General features: G+C 42.2%; 2 protein-coding genes across 2 annotated transcripts; both read left to right on the top strand.

Moving 5' to 3' along the window:
• Nucleotides 1-31: 31 nt before the first annotated feature.
• Nucleotides 32-7,841, top strand: pstpip1a (proline-serine-threonine phosphatase interacting protein 1a). The gene is made up of 16 exons (XM_072434563.1): nt 32-345; nt 438-858; nt 1,751-1,851; nt 1,951-2,025; nt 2,774-2,808; nt 2,907-3,013; nt 3,085-3,147; nt 3,681-3,785; nt 3,898-3,943; nt 4,021-4,100; nt 4,553-4,651; nt 4,723-4,819; nt 4,895-4,979; nt 5,045-5,118; nt 6,945-7,039; nt 7,584-7,841. Exons 2-16 carry the CDS (start codon nt 829-831, stop codon nt 7,746-7,748), a joined length of 1,257 nt encoding a protein of 418 aa, XP_072290664.1. The 5' UTR covers nt 32-345; nt 438-828; the 3' UTR covers nt 7,749-7,841.
• A 657-nt stretch (nt 7,842-8,498) lies between these two features.
• Nucleotides 8,499-9,672, top strand: ch25hl1.2 (cholesterol 25-hydroxylase like 1, tandem duplicate 2). The gene has a single exon (XM_072434574.1). It carries the CDS (start codon nt 8,622-8,624, stop codon nt 9,456-9,458), a length of 837 nt encoding a protein of 278 aa, XP_072290675.1. The 5' UTR covers nt 8,499-8,621; the 3' UTR covers nt 9,459-9,672.
• Nucleotides 9,673-18,448: the final 8,776 nt, after the last annotated feature.

The following is an 18,448-nucleotide window of genomic DNA, read 5'->3' as shown; positions in this document are numbered from 1 at the left end:
TTTGTTCCGGTGGTTGCAAGATAATTTCCCTAGTGTGATGTCAGCAATTACAAACAGGAAGTAAAATTATTCTGAGATGAAATGTGTATAATTTTTTTGCTAAATTTAAAACATATTTATCTTGATTCCATTTTAGGTCAATGTGAAGTCCAGTCTGTCATAGGCACTTTCAAATATGTAAACATTTTGCTGCTATAATAAGACTTTATCTCACGTTCACTAAACAGGTTCACGTGTATAATCCATAGAAACTCCCCATCTCAAATGTTTTTTTGTTTTTTTTAGAACATAGCTCAACTTGAGAGGAACAAACACGTGTAAGATGATTCTTGAGTGCATCATTTGGTAAAACTCACTTTATGTTATTGGTCATTTTTGTGTTTTTTTTTTTTATATCAAACGGTTCAAATAAATCTTATACTGTGTCTTTTTCTCAGCACTTCTCAGAAGGGTGTGAACTGAAGTGAAAGTCAGAGTGGAAAGCATCTCAGCACGGCATAGAATAAAAGCACCACAATCTTCCGGTTGATAAAATGGTAAAAACAGTCAAACAGGTGACGAGAGATGCGAGAAGCAGAGACGAGTTATGCGGTCGACAGTTAAACCGAGCGGTGGTGACAGAGAGGACAACTAAAACTGCGCCACCAATGCCTCCAAGCCCTCAGAAGTGGAGCCAGTGAGGCAGAGGCGGTTGCAGTTGTGTGTGTTGTGTGTCTTCCTCTTTTGCGTAGCTGAGTAACTGCTGTGTTTCCTCTGTCGTCTGCCACATGCAAAGAGCGCTTGTCCTGTTACAATTAGAGAAGGGAAACACAGCCAAACTAAAACGACATGATCCTGCAGTTTAAGGACTCTTTTTGGGTGAGTTATTATGATCAATCTTTGTGCTGTTGGGACTGAAAGTAAAGCTTTGTGAATAGTATAACTACTCTTATGACTGAGGGTGTATTCGTCTATGTTCAGTCAAACAGAACAGAAGTTTGCCCCACATTGCAACACTTGAGCGTTGCATATAAAGAACATTATCATTGTGTACTTCCCTGGTTATTGAAGCACAAGTGAGGATGACAATTTTTTCTTTAGTTTTCTTTTTCATTTCCTCCAAGCCAACAGCCATGTAACTATAACTTTTCTGGTGGAGGGTCTGCCACCTGCCTCTGTCTATGGAGATTTTATTGCCTGGAATAAAACAGTGTAGGGTGCATTTATCCAATTAGGTGTTTTGGTAACAATGTATAATAGTAAACGTTTATCAGCCCTAATAAAAAATGAGCAAAGATCCATAATGAGCAAATACTGTGGTAAGAATTTTTTGGCCTGGTAACTGTTTAAGTGGTGGGGTAGTTACTAAGCCTGAATCACCCTTAATTGTTCATGAATTAAGTATGTGTTAATGATTTATTAAGGCTAATTATGGAGTAGTTATTATAAGGTTGTACCGGTGTATTTATTGCTAAACAAATATCTTGGAAAACATTAATTCGTACTGTTAGCTGGCTTGCCTTTCCAAACACCTGACTTGTAACTGGATCCGGTTGTCTCCATGCAGACGAGTTCAATGCCACACAGCGGAACATTTTAGGCAATAACATCTCCATAGAGACAAGCAGGTGGTCGTCCCTCTGCAAAAATAGTTACACAGTGCACCTTTAAAATCAGTATGACCATGTTTGGGGAAAAAAATCATGGATTCAAGTGCAATGTACAAATGTATTTGAAGTTTGAAGTATGAATAACCCCAATGCTATTTTAGAGTGCAGATTTTCTTAGTAATGCGGGCTACGAGGCTCTGACTCAGAGGCTCAATGATGGTCGCCGGACATGCAAAGAACTGGAGGAGTTGTTCAAAATGAGGTAAGCTTACAATAACATGCAGTGTTTTATTTTAGGTCATGCCTGCCACATTAACGCGCTAAAATAAAAGTAAATAAAAATGTGGTTTTGTTTTCTCAGGGCCTCGGCTGAAGAGAAATATGGCAAGGAGCTGGTGACCATAGCACACAAATCTGGAGGCCTTTCTGAGATATGGTAGAGCCACTGACTGAAAATAGATTTAACGTAACAACAATGACTCAAACTATGACTACAATTGTATCAATGAAAAGTATGACTAAAAGTAGATATTTCTATAAGCTTGTTGTTTGACTATAAGATAAGATAAGATAATCCTTTATTGTCCCACATGGGGAAATTTCATTGATGCAACGCAGGTAGATACAGAGGTAGATACAGAAGAACAGATCACTTATAGGAAGTTTGAAAAACACTCTCAGTAGAAGATCTCCTATAAATAAAAACTCCCATAGACAAAACCTCCCATTACCCGACAAGGGATGGAGGAGAAAAATAATAAAGATAAAAATAAATAAATACCATTGCATGTGATCACGACAGTAATTGCACATGAATATGTTTCACGATGGCACATGGATTGCACATGAATTTCACAGTAATTGCACATGAATCACGGAATTGCACATGGTTAGGTCAGTATGTTGACTAATACAAAACTAAGCATGAATTAACAAATGTACATGTCCCATGAAGCATTGCAAAACTATTTACTATAATCAAAATATAAAAATAATTATCTGGTCAATTAAAACTATGAAGTTAGTAGAATATAGAGGTCATCTAATTATTCGACTAAAATTTAAATCATTGGTAAAAAGACTAAAACAAAATGAAAAGTTCATAATGAACCCTGCATACATGTACATCTGTGTTGTCATGTGCTTTTACTTCTATTTTTATTCATCATTTGAATATTTTCCAGCACCTTGAGGGCGTCCTTTGATGAAATTAAAAAGCGTAAGCATTTTTCAATTTTGCTTTAGTTTTTCTCAACCAGTCTGATTATGGGACTTACGAGTATTATGAGTTTTACTTTTTGTTGTGATGGTCCTCAGAAATAGAAAATGTGGGGAAGCAACACATTCAGCTGTCTGTAGTGCTCCGGGAGGAAGTGAAGAAGATGGAGCAGTTCAGAGAGCGGCAGAAAGAGCAGAGGAGAAAGGTCTGTAATGTTTCATCTGCATCATTATCTGTCACGACAGTCATTGGAGCAACTTTATGATCCTTTTGCAGTTTGAATGTGCTATAGAGAAGGATCAGAAAATGAAAGTCTCCTTTTTTAAGAAGACTATAGATGTGAGTATCACTCTAATTCAGTTTCTGTTTTAAGACACTACAGTGTGATCTTTCTGGCTATAACTGCACTTGACGATCAACTGCATTTTAAATATCTATACTGAGCCACAGCTGCTTGATCTAATACAGGGGTGTCCAAACTTTTTTCACCAAGGGCCGCATTTTGAAACTTAAACGGGGCAGAGGGCCACAAACAACCTGACAATGTCGAATTTGTTGAATGACAAAGTGAATCATTCCAAATTTTGCATTTGACATAATTGCGATGAGCCTCCACACCTTTAATTAGACCTAGAATATGAACATTAGGTTGGTATAACATCAATATGCCTGAATTTTCCCAATTGCACAGTAAAAATAACTACTTTTTGTTGTTTGGGCCGACATAGCAGGAAGCTGGAGGGCCAACAAAAATTGGTCTGAGGGCCGCATCTGGCCCCCGGGCCCTAGTTTGGACATGCCTGATCTAATATGTGGGTCGTCCTTTTTCAATAAGCTGCACAATCATATCTCATGTTGTATTGTCCTTTCAGTCTAAAAGATTTTATGAACAGCGCTGCAGAGATGCAGATGAAGCTGACCAAAGTGCAGAGAAGATGAGCAATACTCCTGCAGCTAATCCCAAGATGATAGAAAGGGTAAAGTATCTACTGTACTTGGCACATTGTGACAACAATAAAACATCCCAGAAAAGCAAAACATTTTGAAACATTTCTATGAGTTTTGCTTCCTACTTTTTTTTTTTTTTAGACAAAAATCAAGTCAATACAGTGCAGAGGAGAGGCAGGTAAAGCTGGTGAGTTAAACACAATGGAAATCTGAACTATGAATTTGGTTCTTGTGAAAAATATGCCATCCCTTATGTTTCTTCAGAAAAACAGTACATGGCAAATGTGGAACAACTAGACAAAATTCGTCAAGACTGGGAGTTTGCGTATATAAGCACCTGTGAGGTAATTATGCACTGGTTCTAATACATGTGTAGTGTTCTTAAGTTCTCTCTACTCTTTTATATTACAACAAGACAAAACTCTTGAGACAGTTCACCTTGAAATCATAGCCCTAATATACAGGACTCTGAGCCATGAAATTACATTGTGTGTGTGGACCTAATCTCTAACAAAAATGATAAAACGTGAGACTCAATGAATGTTGAATAAATGATAGTGTACTTAATTTGAGGGTTAAATCTGTTTTGGGTGGAACCAATCACAAACCCTAAAGGAAGCGGAGGTTATTCTACCTCAGAAGATACAAACCTTTTTATACAGAAGTGCTTTACATCCTTTTCTTCATCATGCTGTTCTTGAACTCTGTGTTGCAACTCTTAATTTCCCTTTTTGTAGGACAAATACTGTAAATGTGATGGTAAATCATCTGAAAGCTTCAGCATTTTTTGTTGCAGATGTTTCAGCAACAGGAAGAAGACCGCATCAACATTCTGAGAAATGCAATGTGGGCTCACTCAAACCATTTATCAAGTTCTTGTGTGAAGGACGATGAGGTGGGTGCCTTTGACTACTGTTCGGATCTGTTTTAAAATGCATGATTTAAGTGTATTATATTTTTGCACAGTGTTATGAGAATATAAGGACAATTTTGGAAAGCTGTGACGCGACAGAGGACAACAATGGCTTTGTAGAGATGCGCAGCACCGGCTCAACTCCCCCAGGTTCGAAACAGAACTTCTTCATTTTTAATCTGATATTGCGTTGTGTGATTATTTTTGTTCTTTTTTACTTTTTAGCTCCTATCACATTCCAAAATTACTACCAAATTGACACCGCCACTGAAAAACTTGGAAGCAGCAGATTTGTGGGTGTGATGAAAAGGTCAGATGAGTATAATAATGCCACTGTGTCACTATTACAACTAATTCTGTTTTTATGCCGTGTAGGTTTTCGGATCTTTTTCAAAACGCAAGAACGGTCTACAAACTTAACCTGACCGAGCCTGGCACACAGACTATCGGTAACGTATTCAAGCAAACTGAGCAAACTACAGCTGTTCTATTGAATGTGGCTGATTTGCAAGTCTGTACGTAATGTATCGGTACATCTTGCTGACTGTGGTTTGGTTCATTTGTTTATTTGAGCATTGTCCAAGTTCGGTGTCGACAGCGTTACTCGTAAAACAAGTTTGTTAGGTTCAGCATCTTTCCTGTGTGACATAGTAGTTAGCTTCAAACTGGCGAGTTGCACTTTGCACTTTCACACCAGATAAGCTCCATCACTGTGGTTCAGAGAAGAGACTCTAGTTCTTCTTTGTCGAGTCAATAGAGCTGTCATTTTAGGTTCTGTTTTTTGTTGTTGGTTTTGTTGGGTCAATAGAATTACATTTTCACCCGTCTGCACAATGAAACAACGCAGATTTCAAGCGGAAAACGGCAGCTTACCCTCTTTAGATGCAATATCACAGGGTTTTTTGAGTGAGGGAGGGTTGGCGTGTTTGATTGACAGGTGTAACCTTGGACACGCTGGAAAAACTATGTTCCTATAGGTGTTTTGGCACATAACAGCACCAAGACCTAAATTCCTATAACCCCCATATCTATTTAGTCACTCCCCTTTGCTAGCTTTAAAATTTGAATCTGTCAAATTTGAATCTGATGTTTTTATAATGAATTCAGTGTTAGGAAGAAAAGAAACTGTGCACTGTAAACATGCACAGAAAACTATGATACACAAAAAGCTCAAACAACTGGTGAAAGTAACAGTAAAACGCAATTATTCACAGTCAAGTCGAGATACTGTGTCCAAATAATTTCTCTTGTGGATTAAAAAAGTTTGTCTAAGTCTGAAAATAAATTAAAAATGTTTCCTAACAGGGTGCACGGTGGCAAAGGCGGTTAGCGCTCTTGCCTCCCAAGAAGGAGATCATGGGTTCGATTCCCGGACCAGACCAACATCACATGATCTCTCTGGGTGGAGTCTGCATGTTCTCCCCGTGTTACCGTGGGTTCTCTCCGGGTTCTCCGGCTTCCTCCCACCGTCCAAAGACATGCATGTGTTAGGCAAAATTGGTAACTCTAAATTGGCCCTAGTGAATGAATGTGAGAGTGAATGTCTGTAATGTCTATGTCTCTGTGTTGGCCCTGCGACAAGTTGGCCACTGTCCAGGGTGTACCCCGCCTAAGGCCCGAAGTCACTGGGATAGGCTCCAGTCACCCGCGACCCCGAAAGGGAACAAGCGGTAGAAAATGGATGGATGGATGTTTCCTAACGCAGTCAGTGTTACGTGTGCTTGTGTCACACTACAGCTAAGCTAAGTTAAGACGTTAAAAGGTTTCTAAAGTGTGCCCTCAATCCCTGGTTCCTATTCTGTGCGAATGTGCATCAAATGTGGACTGGAACACACACAGAAATGTATCAGGAACTGAAAAGGTTCCCTACAGTGCCCAAATCCCTATTATCAAAATGAACTTACTCAGAACTACTGCCTGATGCTCACTGATATTTAATTAATTTGGCTTTGATTACGGCACACATTCCCGGTCGCATAGTTTCAATAAGCTTCTGCAATGTTAAAAGATTAATTTAATTCCAGTTTTGAATTATTTTTTCACCAGTTGCTCTTGTATTGATGATATGAGAGAGTGACCACTGCACAAAGTCTTCTCCAGGGTTTAAATGATAATATGCACTCAGACAACTGTTCTACGTGCACGCTGGCAATAAATACATTTTACAATACAATAACAATTTGGCAATAGTTGCTCTTTGTCACGCACACACGTCACAATGTTTTAACGTTTGTAGAATGAGATTTTAATAAATGCTTCAAATTGTCTCCTTTAGATGAGAACTCCGATGGCGTATACGCTTCAATTCAAGGACTTCCAGAACAAGAAGGAGTGGAGGAATTCACTGTCATGTACGACTACACGGCCCAGGTTAGTTCACATGGTTGGTGTCCCGGTACATAACGTGCTTTCTATCCAACTTGGTAATACTGTACAAATACCTGCTCTTATATTTAATTGCATTGTACTTTAAAACTCGATTTGTCATATTTAGATTAAATGACGTGTTATTCAAGGTGTAGCTACTGTTGTGGTTTGAGTGCCGTTCAATGAAGATGTAGTTATTGCCTAATTAGTGACATTTAGAACGGTAATTATGATGTTGTTAGTCATTTAACCTACAGTATAATTAATTTACATTCCTAGTTTACGTACAGGGTGGTTGCTGTTATTTGTATTTTGAAAGGATGGTGTTACTTTTAATTAGGTTTAATTATGGCTTAGTTATTGTGTAATTAAGGTATGATACTAACTGGAGCGCTTCCACCTTTTTGTTCTCACTGCGTCATTTGAGCTGTTTGTCATTTTTGAACACTTCAATATCCTGTGCAACACACACTTGGGCCAACAGATGTCAGCATTAATGTGTAACTGTGTAACTGGAACTGTGTAACTGTGTAACTGTGGTTGTCAGGAAGACGGTGAGCTGTCGGTGAGCGAGGGCGAGACGGTCACAGTGACGCTGCAGGGGGAAGACGGCTGGTGGACAGTGCAAAAAGACGGAAAAACAGGCTTGGTCCCGGGCTCGTACCTCACACCGGAATCGAATAGCTTCAGCGTAGAAGAGTTTGATCCCTAATCTGTAGTTTTGTAGCATTAACAGGCTGTGTAGACGTTTAGGGCCACCAAGAATTATTTATACATTGTTTAAGCATATTTAGTGTGTTAGTAAAAAACTGTGCTAATGTCGGCTATTGACAAATGACAAATAAATAGTGATAAATCTGTCCAAATATTGACCTACATTTACTGCATACTAAATTTGAATTATGTAACGCAGTGTTTCCCAATCAGGGGTTACTTGAAACGGTTTAAAGATTTAAAAATGAGGTAAAATTGAATTGTATGAATAAAGAAGAAAAATTTTATTTGCGGTAAATTTGACATTCTTGAAAATATGTTGGAGGATTTTGGACATTGATATCATTACACAAAAAAATAAAAGCGTGATAATTAACAATATACTGCCATATTAAACAAATTTACTCGCCTAGTACCTGAATGAGGGGATAATCAGAGTTTAGGGGGTAGTCAAGGCCAAAAAGGTTGGGAAACACAGGATGATTCTCAATTTAAGATTTAATTTAAATTTAAGAAGTTATTCCTTTATTGTCCACACATGGGGAAATTTCATTGTAAACAAAACCAAAACGCACCTGGCATCCCTGTCCCAATTATAAAATATTAGGCCAAGACTAATTGCATTCTTAACAAAAATTATTATCATTCAATTTGAAATCAAAGTCAAAATACTGAAATGAGGTTCAAAGACATTTCTGAAGTTGGTCTGAAATGAGCACAAATAGGGAGACATTATCACCTGCTAGTGCTGAAATCCGTTACCTGTGCAGGTGAAGGCATAAATAATTAGTCTGTGTGAACCGTCACTTGATAGGCCTTGAACCACAGTGCACCCGCAGCACCAGCGCGCACATCCACAAACTTTTGCACCATGGAACTGTCAACTTCTCGTCAAATTGGGATCGACTATTTTCACAATGAATCCTTGCTGCAGCCGCTCTGGGATACACTCCGGCTTCGCTACAAGGACCACTTAAGATCGCCACTATTTCCCGTCATCCTTACCGTATCCTCTTATTTTATTTTTTGCACCCCTTATGCCATCTGTGATCTCATGGGTAACAAATGGCCTCGGGTCCAGCAATATAAACTTCAGCCTAGTGTACGACCGACCTATTCCACGATGCTGCACTGCGCTGGGGTGACTTTGTGGAATCACTTGATTTTGGTCTTTCCGGCCTCGGCGGCTCAGTGGGCTTGGAGACCACCGGTGGATCTCCCTGAAATGGCCCCGACGTTGCCCGAATTTGCCGCCGGCGTCATTGGCAATCTGCTCCTCTTCGACTTCCAGTACTACATCTGGCACCTGCTGCATCACCGCGTCCGCTGGCTCTACGTGACTTTCCACGCCATCCATCATAGATACTCGTCGCCCTTCGCTCTTGCCACCCAGTGTCTCGGCGGGTGGGAGCTGCTCACGGTGGGCTTTTGGACCACTCTGAATCCGATCCTGTTACGATGCCATCTCCTCACGACATGGGTTTTCATGGTGGTGCACGTCTACGTTTCGGTGGAAGATCATTGCGGCTACTACTTCCCGTGGTCCTTATCGCGTGTCGTTCCTTTCGGCATTTACGGCGGTCCGAGCATGCATGATGTCCACCATCAGAAACCTACCAGCAACTTTGCTCCTCATTTCGGCCACTGGGACAGAGTGTTTGGCACCCATGCTGAGTTCTGCTTTGCAAAGACCGAAAAAAAATATTAAATAAACATCTGTTTTGAATACCTTACAGCAGGAGAGATAATATTTGGCTTTCTGAGGACTAGCAAACCTAAACCCGGACTGGTAGGTCTAATTTAGGGCTAAAACAGGTGAACAAATGAATTTAAACCACAGATAAAGTCATCATAAATAATTATTAACCCGAATGAGGACAAAAACTTCAATAGAAGGGTCTTTAAATGATTGTCGTTTGTCATTATTATTATTACTTATTATTGTCTTCATTATTATAATATCTTTGTTGTAATTGCTATTGTCACTATCATTGTCATTATTGTAATCCTGAATGTACTTAAAATAATACTTTGTCCTCTCACCCCACCCCCCTCACATTATGTCTTGTGTTTTTAATGCACCACAACATCAACATAGTAGGGGAAATTCACTTACACATTGAAAAATACTCTAAAACACTGAAAGGCGTGAGGTGGTTTCCTTTACGACAACATCTCTGTTCCAAGTAAAGACACATGCAAAATGTCCTTCTTTTGATGCACCTTAGACACTACAGATGACACACAGAGAAAAAGGAGCAGTAAGAAAAAGGGCAGAAATTATGTGGAGAAAGTTAACCAACTATTGAGTCTATTGAGGAGTGACAATCAGAATCAGAAAAAGTTTATTGTCAATGGCAATCGGAAAACCTGATAATATAATTATGATGTTATGATATATAATGATATATACTGTATGGTAGTATGACATTGCGATGATAGTAATAATGATATAATATATTTTTGCTTTGTCCCAATGCATACACTTGCACGCACGCACACACACACACACACACATGCACGCACAAACACACACACACGCACGCACACGCAAACACACACACACACACACACACACACTCTGCCTGTTGCTGTTGGTGTTGTTGTTGTTACTGTTTTGTATCAGTCTCACATTTAAAAAATTTAAAAAAAATCAAACTACAGGGGTACCTATAGATGCAGCTCAGCTTGCTTTGATATCATATCTATCATATATATCCAGCATTAAAAGTTGTCAATATCTGAAAACGTATATTGCGAATGTTGTTTTGAATACATGCAACATTTTAATATTAAGCATATCATTTATATAATAAAAAAGCTAAAAGAACCTCATAACAGTAAAAAAATATTGAGGCCTCATAAATATTATCAACATTATTGACTGCTATGAACAGAGAACGCTCTTTCTCTTGCTCATCCCACTGCATTAGAACTGAAGTAGAGCCTCCTCGTGGAGCTGCTGCTCAGTCTGAGTATGTGTCTGAGTGATGGGTTAGTGACTTGTCTTTCTTGCCATTATCTCATGGATTGATTCACCTGCTTCATCAGGAAAGGAATGGTCTTCGTGAGGAGCCAATCATATCTGACTATGACAGAAACACTGAACCAAACAGTAACTTGTGTGTAAGGTTATGTGGGTGTGTATAGTCTATGTAAAGGTGTGTGCATGGGGTGTAGGGGTCATTCTTAATTCACCTGATGGCTTGTGTTTTTCCAGTCATAAATTATACATGGGGCTTCAAGTGCTGAATTCACTGAGAAACATACTATTTCATGGCCGAATGCCCTTCTATAGGGGATACGTTGTCATTTAAGTTAAGGTATAGGTATAGATATAGGTACTTAAAACAGCAATACAGTCACAACTGAACCTGTAATGCACTGACTGTCATTTATTGAATATTATAGTGTTTTAGAAAGGAACCCCTAAGTCAAAATCAGAAAAATCCCCTAAGTGAGGGTCTCATTCTTACGACGGAGTATAAGGGCCAACCAAGAAAAAAAAAATGCGCTGCACTACGAGAATAAAGTCATTAATTAATGAGAAAAAAGACGTTAATTAATGAGAAAAAAGTCGAAGTCAGAAAAAAGTCGTAAATTAACGACTATAAACTCATTAAATAACGAGAAAAAAGTCAATAATTAATGAGAAAAAAGTCGTTAATTAATGAGAAAAAAGTCGTTAATTAATGAGAAAAAAGTCATTAAATAATGACTTTTTTTCTCGTTAATTAACGAGAATAAAGTCGAAATTTTAAATGAAGCCGGTCAGTGGTACCTCTCTTACGTTATGGAGAATATTGAACATTTTGTGCAGGTATACTTTCACCTAGGGTTTACGCACGGTGAAATACTGTGCCTTCTAGCACATAATCACCACCATATCATCAGTTCAAGGACTTTGAAGCGACATTGCAGCCGTTTGGGTTTGTTTCGTCGGAAGAACCAAACGAATTTAGAAGAAATCGCTTATTTTGTGGAGGAGGAACTGACTGGAAGTGGTCGGCTACAGGGCTATCGGTGGTTACACCACAGAGCTATCCAGAGAGGATTTGTTGTATCACAAGAAACTGTGCGGATTTTGCTGGGAATTTTGGATCCAAATGGAGTGGATTTGCGAAGAAGACGGCGTCTTCGGCGTAGACGGTACCAAACGCATTGTGGCATTTGGATTCATACGATAAACTGAAGCCGTACGGCATTGCTATAAATGGCTGTATTGATGGCTTCAGCCGCCACATTATGTGGATGGAAGCGTACGTTACCAACAGCAATCCAAAGGTAATTGCGGATTATTATATCAACACCGTGACTCGCGTTAGGGGGTGTCCGCAGAGGCTCCGGGCAGATCCAGGTACAGAAAATGCACATGTCCGAGACATGCAACGTTTCCTGCGGAGAAACCACACCGATGCATATGCTGGAGATCAAAGTTTCATCTATGGATGTAGCACCGCCAATCAACGAATAGAGTCTTGGTGGGGAATCCTGCGTAAACAATGCATTCAGTTTTGGATGGACATCTTTCAAACTCTAAAAGAAGATGGACATTTCACTGGTGACTTTGTGGACAAAAACTTGGCACAGTTTTCTTTCCTCAACATTATACAGGTAGGCAATTATCAGTGTTGGCTATAGCTTTTAAAAGTAACGTGTTACTCCCATGAAAAAGCGCGCACGCACACACACACACACACACACACACCGCACGCACGCACGCACGCACGGGACCGAGGTGCAGCGGAGGGTCTGACACAGGCTGGCTGGGTGCGCGACAGGCGCTATAACTTTTGCGTGCTCACTTGGAGATTACTTTTACATTCACAAGGTTTCAAGTTGGCTGTTCGTGACTTTGTGGTGCTCTCCAAGCATGCACGCACAAATATGCGCTTTTTGCAACCCAGTGACTATCGCGTACAGCTTTTATACACAAGCACCAACCTAAGTTTATTTTTAAATGGCCAAAGAAGGTTCAAGAAAAGGGGATTCACCGTGTGGCCTCGGTAACCAGAAAAGTGAGAATCTGTGGCGAAAGAGAGGACTAGATCCCTAAATCAGCCGACAATGTAGAGAAATATTAAAAAAGCTAAAGAGAACTGCTTTTGTTTCTTCCCCCCCTCCTGCAAATAAAGGGGTATTTGGACTAGAATGGAAACACAAAGAAAGTCATACACATATTTTTATTAAAATGCAGGAGGCGGGGAAGAAACAAAAGCCGTTCTCTTTTTATTTGATATTTCTCACATAGTCTACTGTAAAATTTGAATTGACACATTGTTATTTAAACCTGTCTCAATTTTGTATTTAGGATGAAGTGGATGGTGTGGTAAGAACCTGGAACTCACACCGCATAATGACAAGACCTGGCTTTGAGGTGCTTGGAGGAAGACCAGTGCTCATGTACACCATGCCACAACTTCATGGGGGTGAGGACAGGTTGCAGCCAGTCATACCAGAAGAGATAGTGATATGCAAAGAAGAGTGCACGCCTAAAGGGCAGTATCCATGTGATCCAACCATCTTTGAACTCTGTACTGTCCTCATGGATGAAAATGGTTGGGATGCTCCAGTGGATGGGTCCACAGCTGCAGAACTTTACATCAATTTAAGAAATGAAATACTTAACAATATTTGAACTGTTGGACTTACTGTTTATATTCATTATGGGGCAAGTGCACAGGGTGTTATCAAGTGTGCATTTTGAAACAAATATAGAAAACAAAATGTTTTTGTTTGTTTTGTTTTTTTTCAACTTTGAATTTATTGCTCAATGTTTTAACAGTGCAAACTGCTGCAAATGTGTGACTTTGAACAGACACAAGTATGGTAGCCAACCAGAGGCAATGCAAAGACACTTGGATTGAACACACTCCACTTTTTGAACACTTGGTGTAACTGTTTGAATAAAATGTGAAAATGTAAAATGAGATATGCATTAAACAATTGTGACGAAGGACCCGCCCCGTTTCTGCCAGGTGCCTGATTGACAGGTCGAGTAGCCAATCACGCGTTAGCATAGGCAAGTTAGGTTGAGGATGCTACGTGTTTGCAGAGTTTTAGTTGTTTTCCCCCACATCGTGTAGAGCTTGTGGTTGTAGTTTGGTGTGCGTGATAAAAAGTGAGTATTTGTTAGAAACGAAAGTAGACATAGACACACCATTTGTTCCATGATTGTATAAAGTGTTGCATGCCATTCGAATTGTTTAATAGTGTAGTTAAAGTTATATATTTACCTTGTTTTGTGTTTGTGAATGCTAAGTGCCTCGAGCTAAGCGCTAACAGCAGTAGCTCCGACGGAGCTCATGTATATTTGTGCATTATATGTTATTGTTTTACAGATTTTAATATAATTTATGTTCTCCTTGTTTATATTACAGAACCACACACGTATTTACATGATTAATAACTGCTCTGTAAATACCAACCACCAGTATTATTTGACTGAAATCTTTAATAAAGAGAAAACCCTGGATCATCTCTCCCAGTGCATTCTTACCAATGCCCCCTGGCGGTCACAACCCGTATAAAACCAGTAAATTAGCTCTCCCCAAAACAAATGGTGCCGAAACCCGGGACAAGTGAGGCCACCGTGGAATAAATAGAGATGTATTCAGACCAGAGTCACCTTCTACACGATGCAGGTGCTCGGCCACGCCGAGACAGAAGACCACCTGTTTGGATGCAGGACTACGTGTCCACCCCTGCACAGCAAGCTGCTCTCAATGCATATGAGCAGCAACAACCATATCCCAGCGTGGAGAGATCGGTGGGGAGAATTGCCAGGACGACGTCTCTCACACCTCCACAGCCTGCTGACTGGAGTGAACTAGAAGGAGCCAGAGCTATGGATCCATATGCTGCTGAATATTCCCTGCGTTTACCTGTAAGTACACCAGTCACGCCCAGGCAGAGACCAGCTGCAGAAGAAACATCTGACACTCTAGCATTGTTACACCGAGTGCTTAACGACAATCATAGTATGCAAAGACAGATGATGGACATGCAAAGGCGCCTTGATGCAAGAGAGTTCTCATCCCAACGATTCATCCCGATGCCAGCCCCTGCTCCACCACAAGGCCTACGTGCACCTTTGAGCCAGGATCACAGTCAGCTTCTGCTCTCTGCTCCGCCTGCACAAGCTGTGAACTTTATGTTGCCTACAGATCCTGAGTACTGGCCACCTCCTCCCCCTCCTGTAACAGATGAGTTCATTGAAAGGCCACTATCACCGCCACCACAAAGGATGGTGTCTGAACTCACGGAGCTGCTAAGGGACATGAGAACTACCCCACAAGATCCGCCAAGGTATGTTGCAGATACACACCACTCCCCATCTCCTGTGCCGACGCCAGAGTATGGCAGCCCCTATACTCCACCAAGACGTGAGTCAGAGCACACCAGACCCCTGCCTCCTCCTAAACATGAGGTGGTGTATCGCGGCCCTAAGCCTACAATCCCTTCATTCACAAAGGGTGATCCAAGAGAGTTTGCCAGGCTCAAGGTGGCCCTGGAGAATCTTCTGCCTGAAGACGCCACTGAACGCTTTAAGTATCAAATACTGTTAGACCACTTAAAGCACGAAGATGCCTTGCTTATTGCCGATTCATATATCAACTCACAGCAGCCATATACAGACACAATGGCCAGTTTAACTGAGCGTTATGGCCAGCCCCACCAGTTAGCACTCAGGAAGATTGCAGACCTGATGGAGTCCCCAAACATAGCTCGTGGAGACACCCTGGGCTTTGAGCGTTTTGCACTGAGGGTGAGAGCGCTGGTGGGCTTGTTGGAACAGCTAGGTGAAAGTGGACAGACAGAACTCTGCTGCAGGTCACATGTGACACGTTTATTATCTAAGCTGCCACAAGATATGAGAGCTGAGTTTAAAAGGTTCCTTTACCCCATGCGTGTCACAATTCCCAGCCTTCTGCACTTCTCCGATTGGCTCAATTATGAGCTGAAGATACAAGAGACAGTGTTTGAGTCATTACACAGTGAAGTAAGGAGTAGCAGTGTACCCAAGTCAGCTCGGCACCATGACAATAAGAGCAGCAGAAACACTAACATCTTTCATACAGGAAACAAGCCCAGTGATCCCCCGCCAGCAGAGCAGACAACAGTCACTCCCAAGAAGTCCCCTTTTTGCCCATATTGTGTCAATACACTACACTACCTTGACCAGTGTGGTAATTTTGCCCTGTTAACAGTGGATCAGAGAACGGCGTGGATCAAGTCTAACAGAAGGTGCTGGCGCTGCGCACGTTCACATCAGGCTGCCCAATGTCGTTTGAAAGTCACATGCCCAAAGTGCAAAGGAAAACACCTGCAGGCCCTACATGACGTTAATGCAAAGCCCTTTGAGACACCATTAAGCCCCGTCAGCTCAACCAATGAAGTTTTGTACCTTGACAGACGTTCTGGCTGCAACCAAGTCCTGTTAAAGATTAGCAGGGTGCTGCTCCGCAATGGTGAGAATTCACTAGAGACGTATGCAGTGCTTGATGACGGATCAGAGCGGACTATTCTGCTTCCTGCTGCAGCCCAAACACTCAAACTCATTGGTGAGCCAGAAGACCTTGCCCTCAGAACTGTTAGACAAGACATCAAGGTCATGCATGGTGCAGCGGTGTCATTCACCATTTCCCCTGCAGACCAGCCAATGAAGACGTTTGCCATTAAAGGTGCATTTACTGCTGAGCCACTGAGTTTAGCTGAACACACATACTCAGTGGAGGCACTCCAGCGAAAGTACAGACACCTCAGAGGTCTGCCACTCCCAGCAATGAACAGAGTACGCCCCCTATTGTTGATAGGCTCTGATTACCCTCACCTCATCACTCCAGTTGCCCCTGTGCGCCTCGGATGTCCTGGGGGACCCGCTGCTGTGAGAACAAGGTTAGGCTGGACACTTCAGGGGCCGATTAAGAATGCCAAACACCCATCTACCTCTCAGCAGTGCCTTCACCTCTCCACCATGTCATCCTCTGCTGAAATACTCCAGAATGTGGAGAAGTTGTGGCAATTAGACATCCTCCCCTATCGCAGTGAAAAGCTGGTGGTGCGATCCAGGCAGGATCAGGAAGCAATACAGCTGCTGGAGGATAAAACCACACGTGTGAACATCGATGGTGTCCAGCGATATGCCACTCCCCTCCTCAGAGTAAAGAACATGCCACAGCTTCAAGCCCCAAAGGAGGCTGTGCTGGCCAATCTTCGTAGCACAGAGAAAAGACTCACTGCTCGATCCAGAGTTGCCCCCAAAAAGCAACAGTCTATGCCCAGGCTGGAGCTCTGTGCAGCACTGACAGCTGCCCAGCTCTCTACACTCCTGCAACGCGAGCTGACCGTGCCAATCAACAGTGTTATCCTCTGGACAGACTCCACCACCGTCCTCACCTGGTTACAGTCAGACTCCTGTCGTTTTAAGGTGTTTGTGGGAACACGAGTGGCCGAGATCCAGGAGCTAACAGACCCGCTGAGTTGGAGGTATGTGAATACAGCACAGAACCCAGCCGATGATGTCACTCGTGGTAAAACCTTGCAGGAGTTGTCTAACAGCGGAAGGTGGAAACATGGGCCAGCCTTCCTACAGCAGCCACCAGAGACCTGGTCCATGCAACCAGCCAAAGAAGAACCTCAGGATGATCCTGAACTAAGAAAACCTACCATCTCCTGCCTTGCCACCACAGTTGCCAAGACCACACGACAGTTACAGGAGGACCAGTGCTCCTCCTTCACTGAACTCATAAACATGGTCGCATCGTCCTATCACGGGGCGGCACCTGGCCAGGCCGCTCCCTCTGCTGCAGACCATCAGAAGGCGGAGAGGGAGATCCTACAGCAAGCCCAACAGGATAGTTTTCCAGATGAGTACAACTTGCTGAGCAGTAACAAGCCAGTTGCCTCTGCTAGTCGGCTGTTGACCCTGTCCCCAGAATTTGATCCCACTGCAGGGCTTATTAGAGTTGGTGGGAGGTTAAGGCGCTGCAGTCAACTACAACCGGAGTCCATTCACCCTGTGGTCTTAAATCCCCATCACCGAGTTACCCAGCTCATCATCAAGGACACAGACATTGCCCTACGTCACCCAGGCTCAGAGCGCCTGTTTGCCGAACTAAGGCGGAAGTATTGGATACTCCGGGGGCGAGAGGCAGTGAAAAGACACCAGCATTCATGCCCAGAGTGCCAAAGATGGAGAGCAATGCCAACTGTGCCCAAGATGTCAGATCTGCCAGAGGCGAGGTTGAGACTGTTTAAGCCGCCCTTCTTTTCTACTGGTGTGGACTGTTTTGGACCTTTCACTGTCAAGGTGGGCCGTCGTCTGGAGAAAAGATGGGGTATTATATTTAAGTGCTTGACAACACGAGCCGTGCACTTAGATATTCTCTCCAGTTTAGACCACGATTCGTTTCTCATGGCACTCCGCAGATTCATTGCCAGAAGAGGCAAACCAGCTGAACTCCTGTCTGATCAGGGGACAAACTTCAAAGGAGGAGAGCGGGAGCTCAGAGAGGCCTTTGAAGCCCTACAACCTGAACTCCGTGATCATTTGGCCAAGCACCAGATCCGGTTTAAGTTTAACCCGCCAAGTGCCCCACATTTTGGGGGTGTGTGGGAAAGGGAAGTGAGATCGGTCAAAGTCGCACTTTATGCCACCATCCAGTCTCAGTCTGTTCCAGAAGAAGTCCTGAGGAC

The sequence above is a fragment of the Eucyclogobius newberryi genome, unplaced genomic scaffold, assembly GCF_026437365.1.
Source record: "Eucyclogobius newberryi isolate DKJ021-1_F unplaced genomic scaffold, fEucNew1.0.hap1 SCAF_7, whole genome shotgun sequence".
In the NCBI taxonomy this organism is placed as follows: Eukaryota; Metazoa; Chordata; class Actinopteri; order Gobiiformes; family Gobiidae; genus Eucyclogobius; species Eucyclogobius newberryi.
Note: the sequence above shows the minus strand (reverse complement) of the source record. Positions and strands in the feature narration are given on the sequence as shown.

Bases quoted from the DNA above. Each gene is read 5' to 3' on its own strand.
- ch25hl1.2 (XM_072434574.1), top strand. From the start codon at position 8,622: ATGGAACTGTCAACTTCTCGTCAAATTGGGATCGACTATTTTCACAAT.
- pstpip1a (XM_072434563.1), top strand. From the start codon at position 829: ATGATCCTGCAGTTTAAGGACTCTTTTTGG. The intron at 4,652-4,722 runs GTGGGTGCCTTT...ATTTTTGCACAG, and splicing joins CTTGTGTGAAGGACGATGAG to TGTTATGAGAATATAAGGAC. The intron at 4,980-5,044 runs GTCAGATGAGTA...TATGCCGTGTAG, and splicing joins TTTGTGGGTGTGATGAAAAG to GTTTTCGGATCTTTTTCAAA.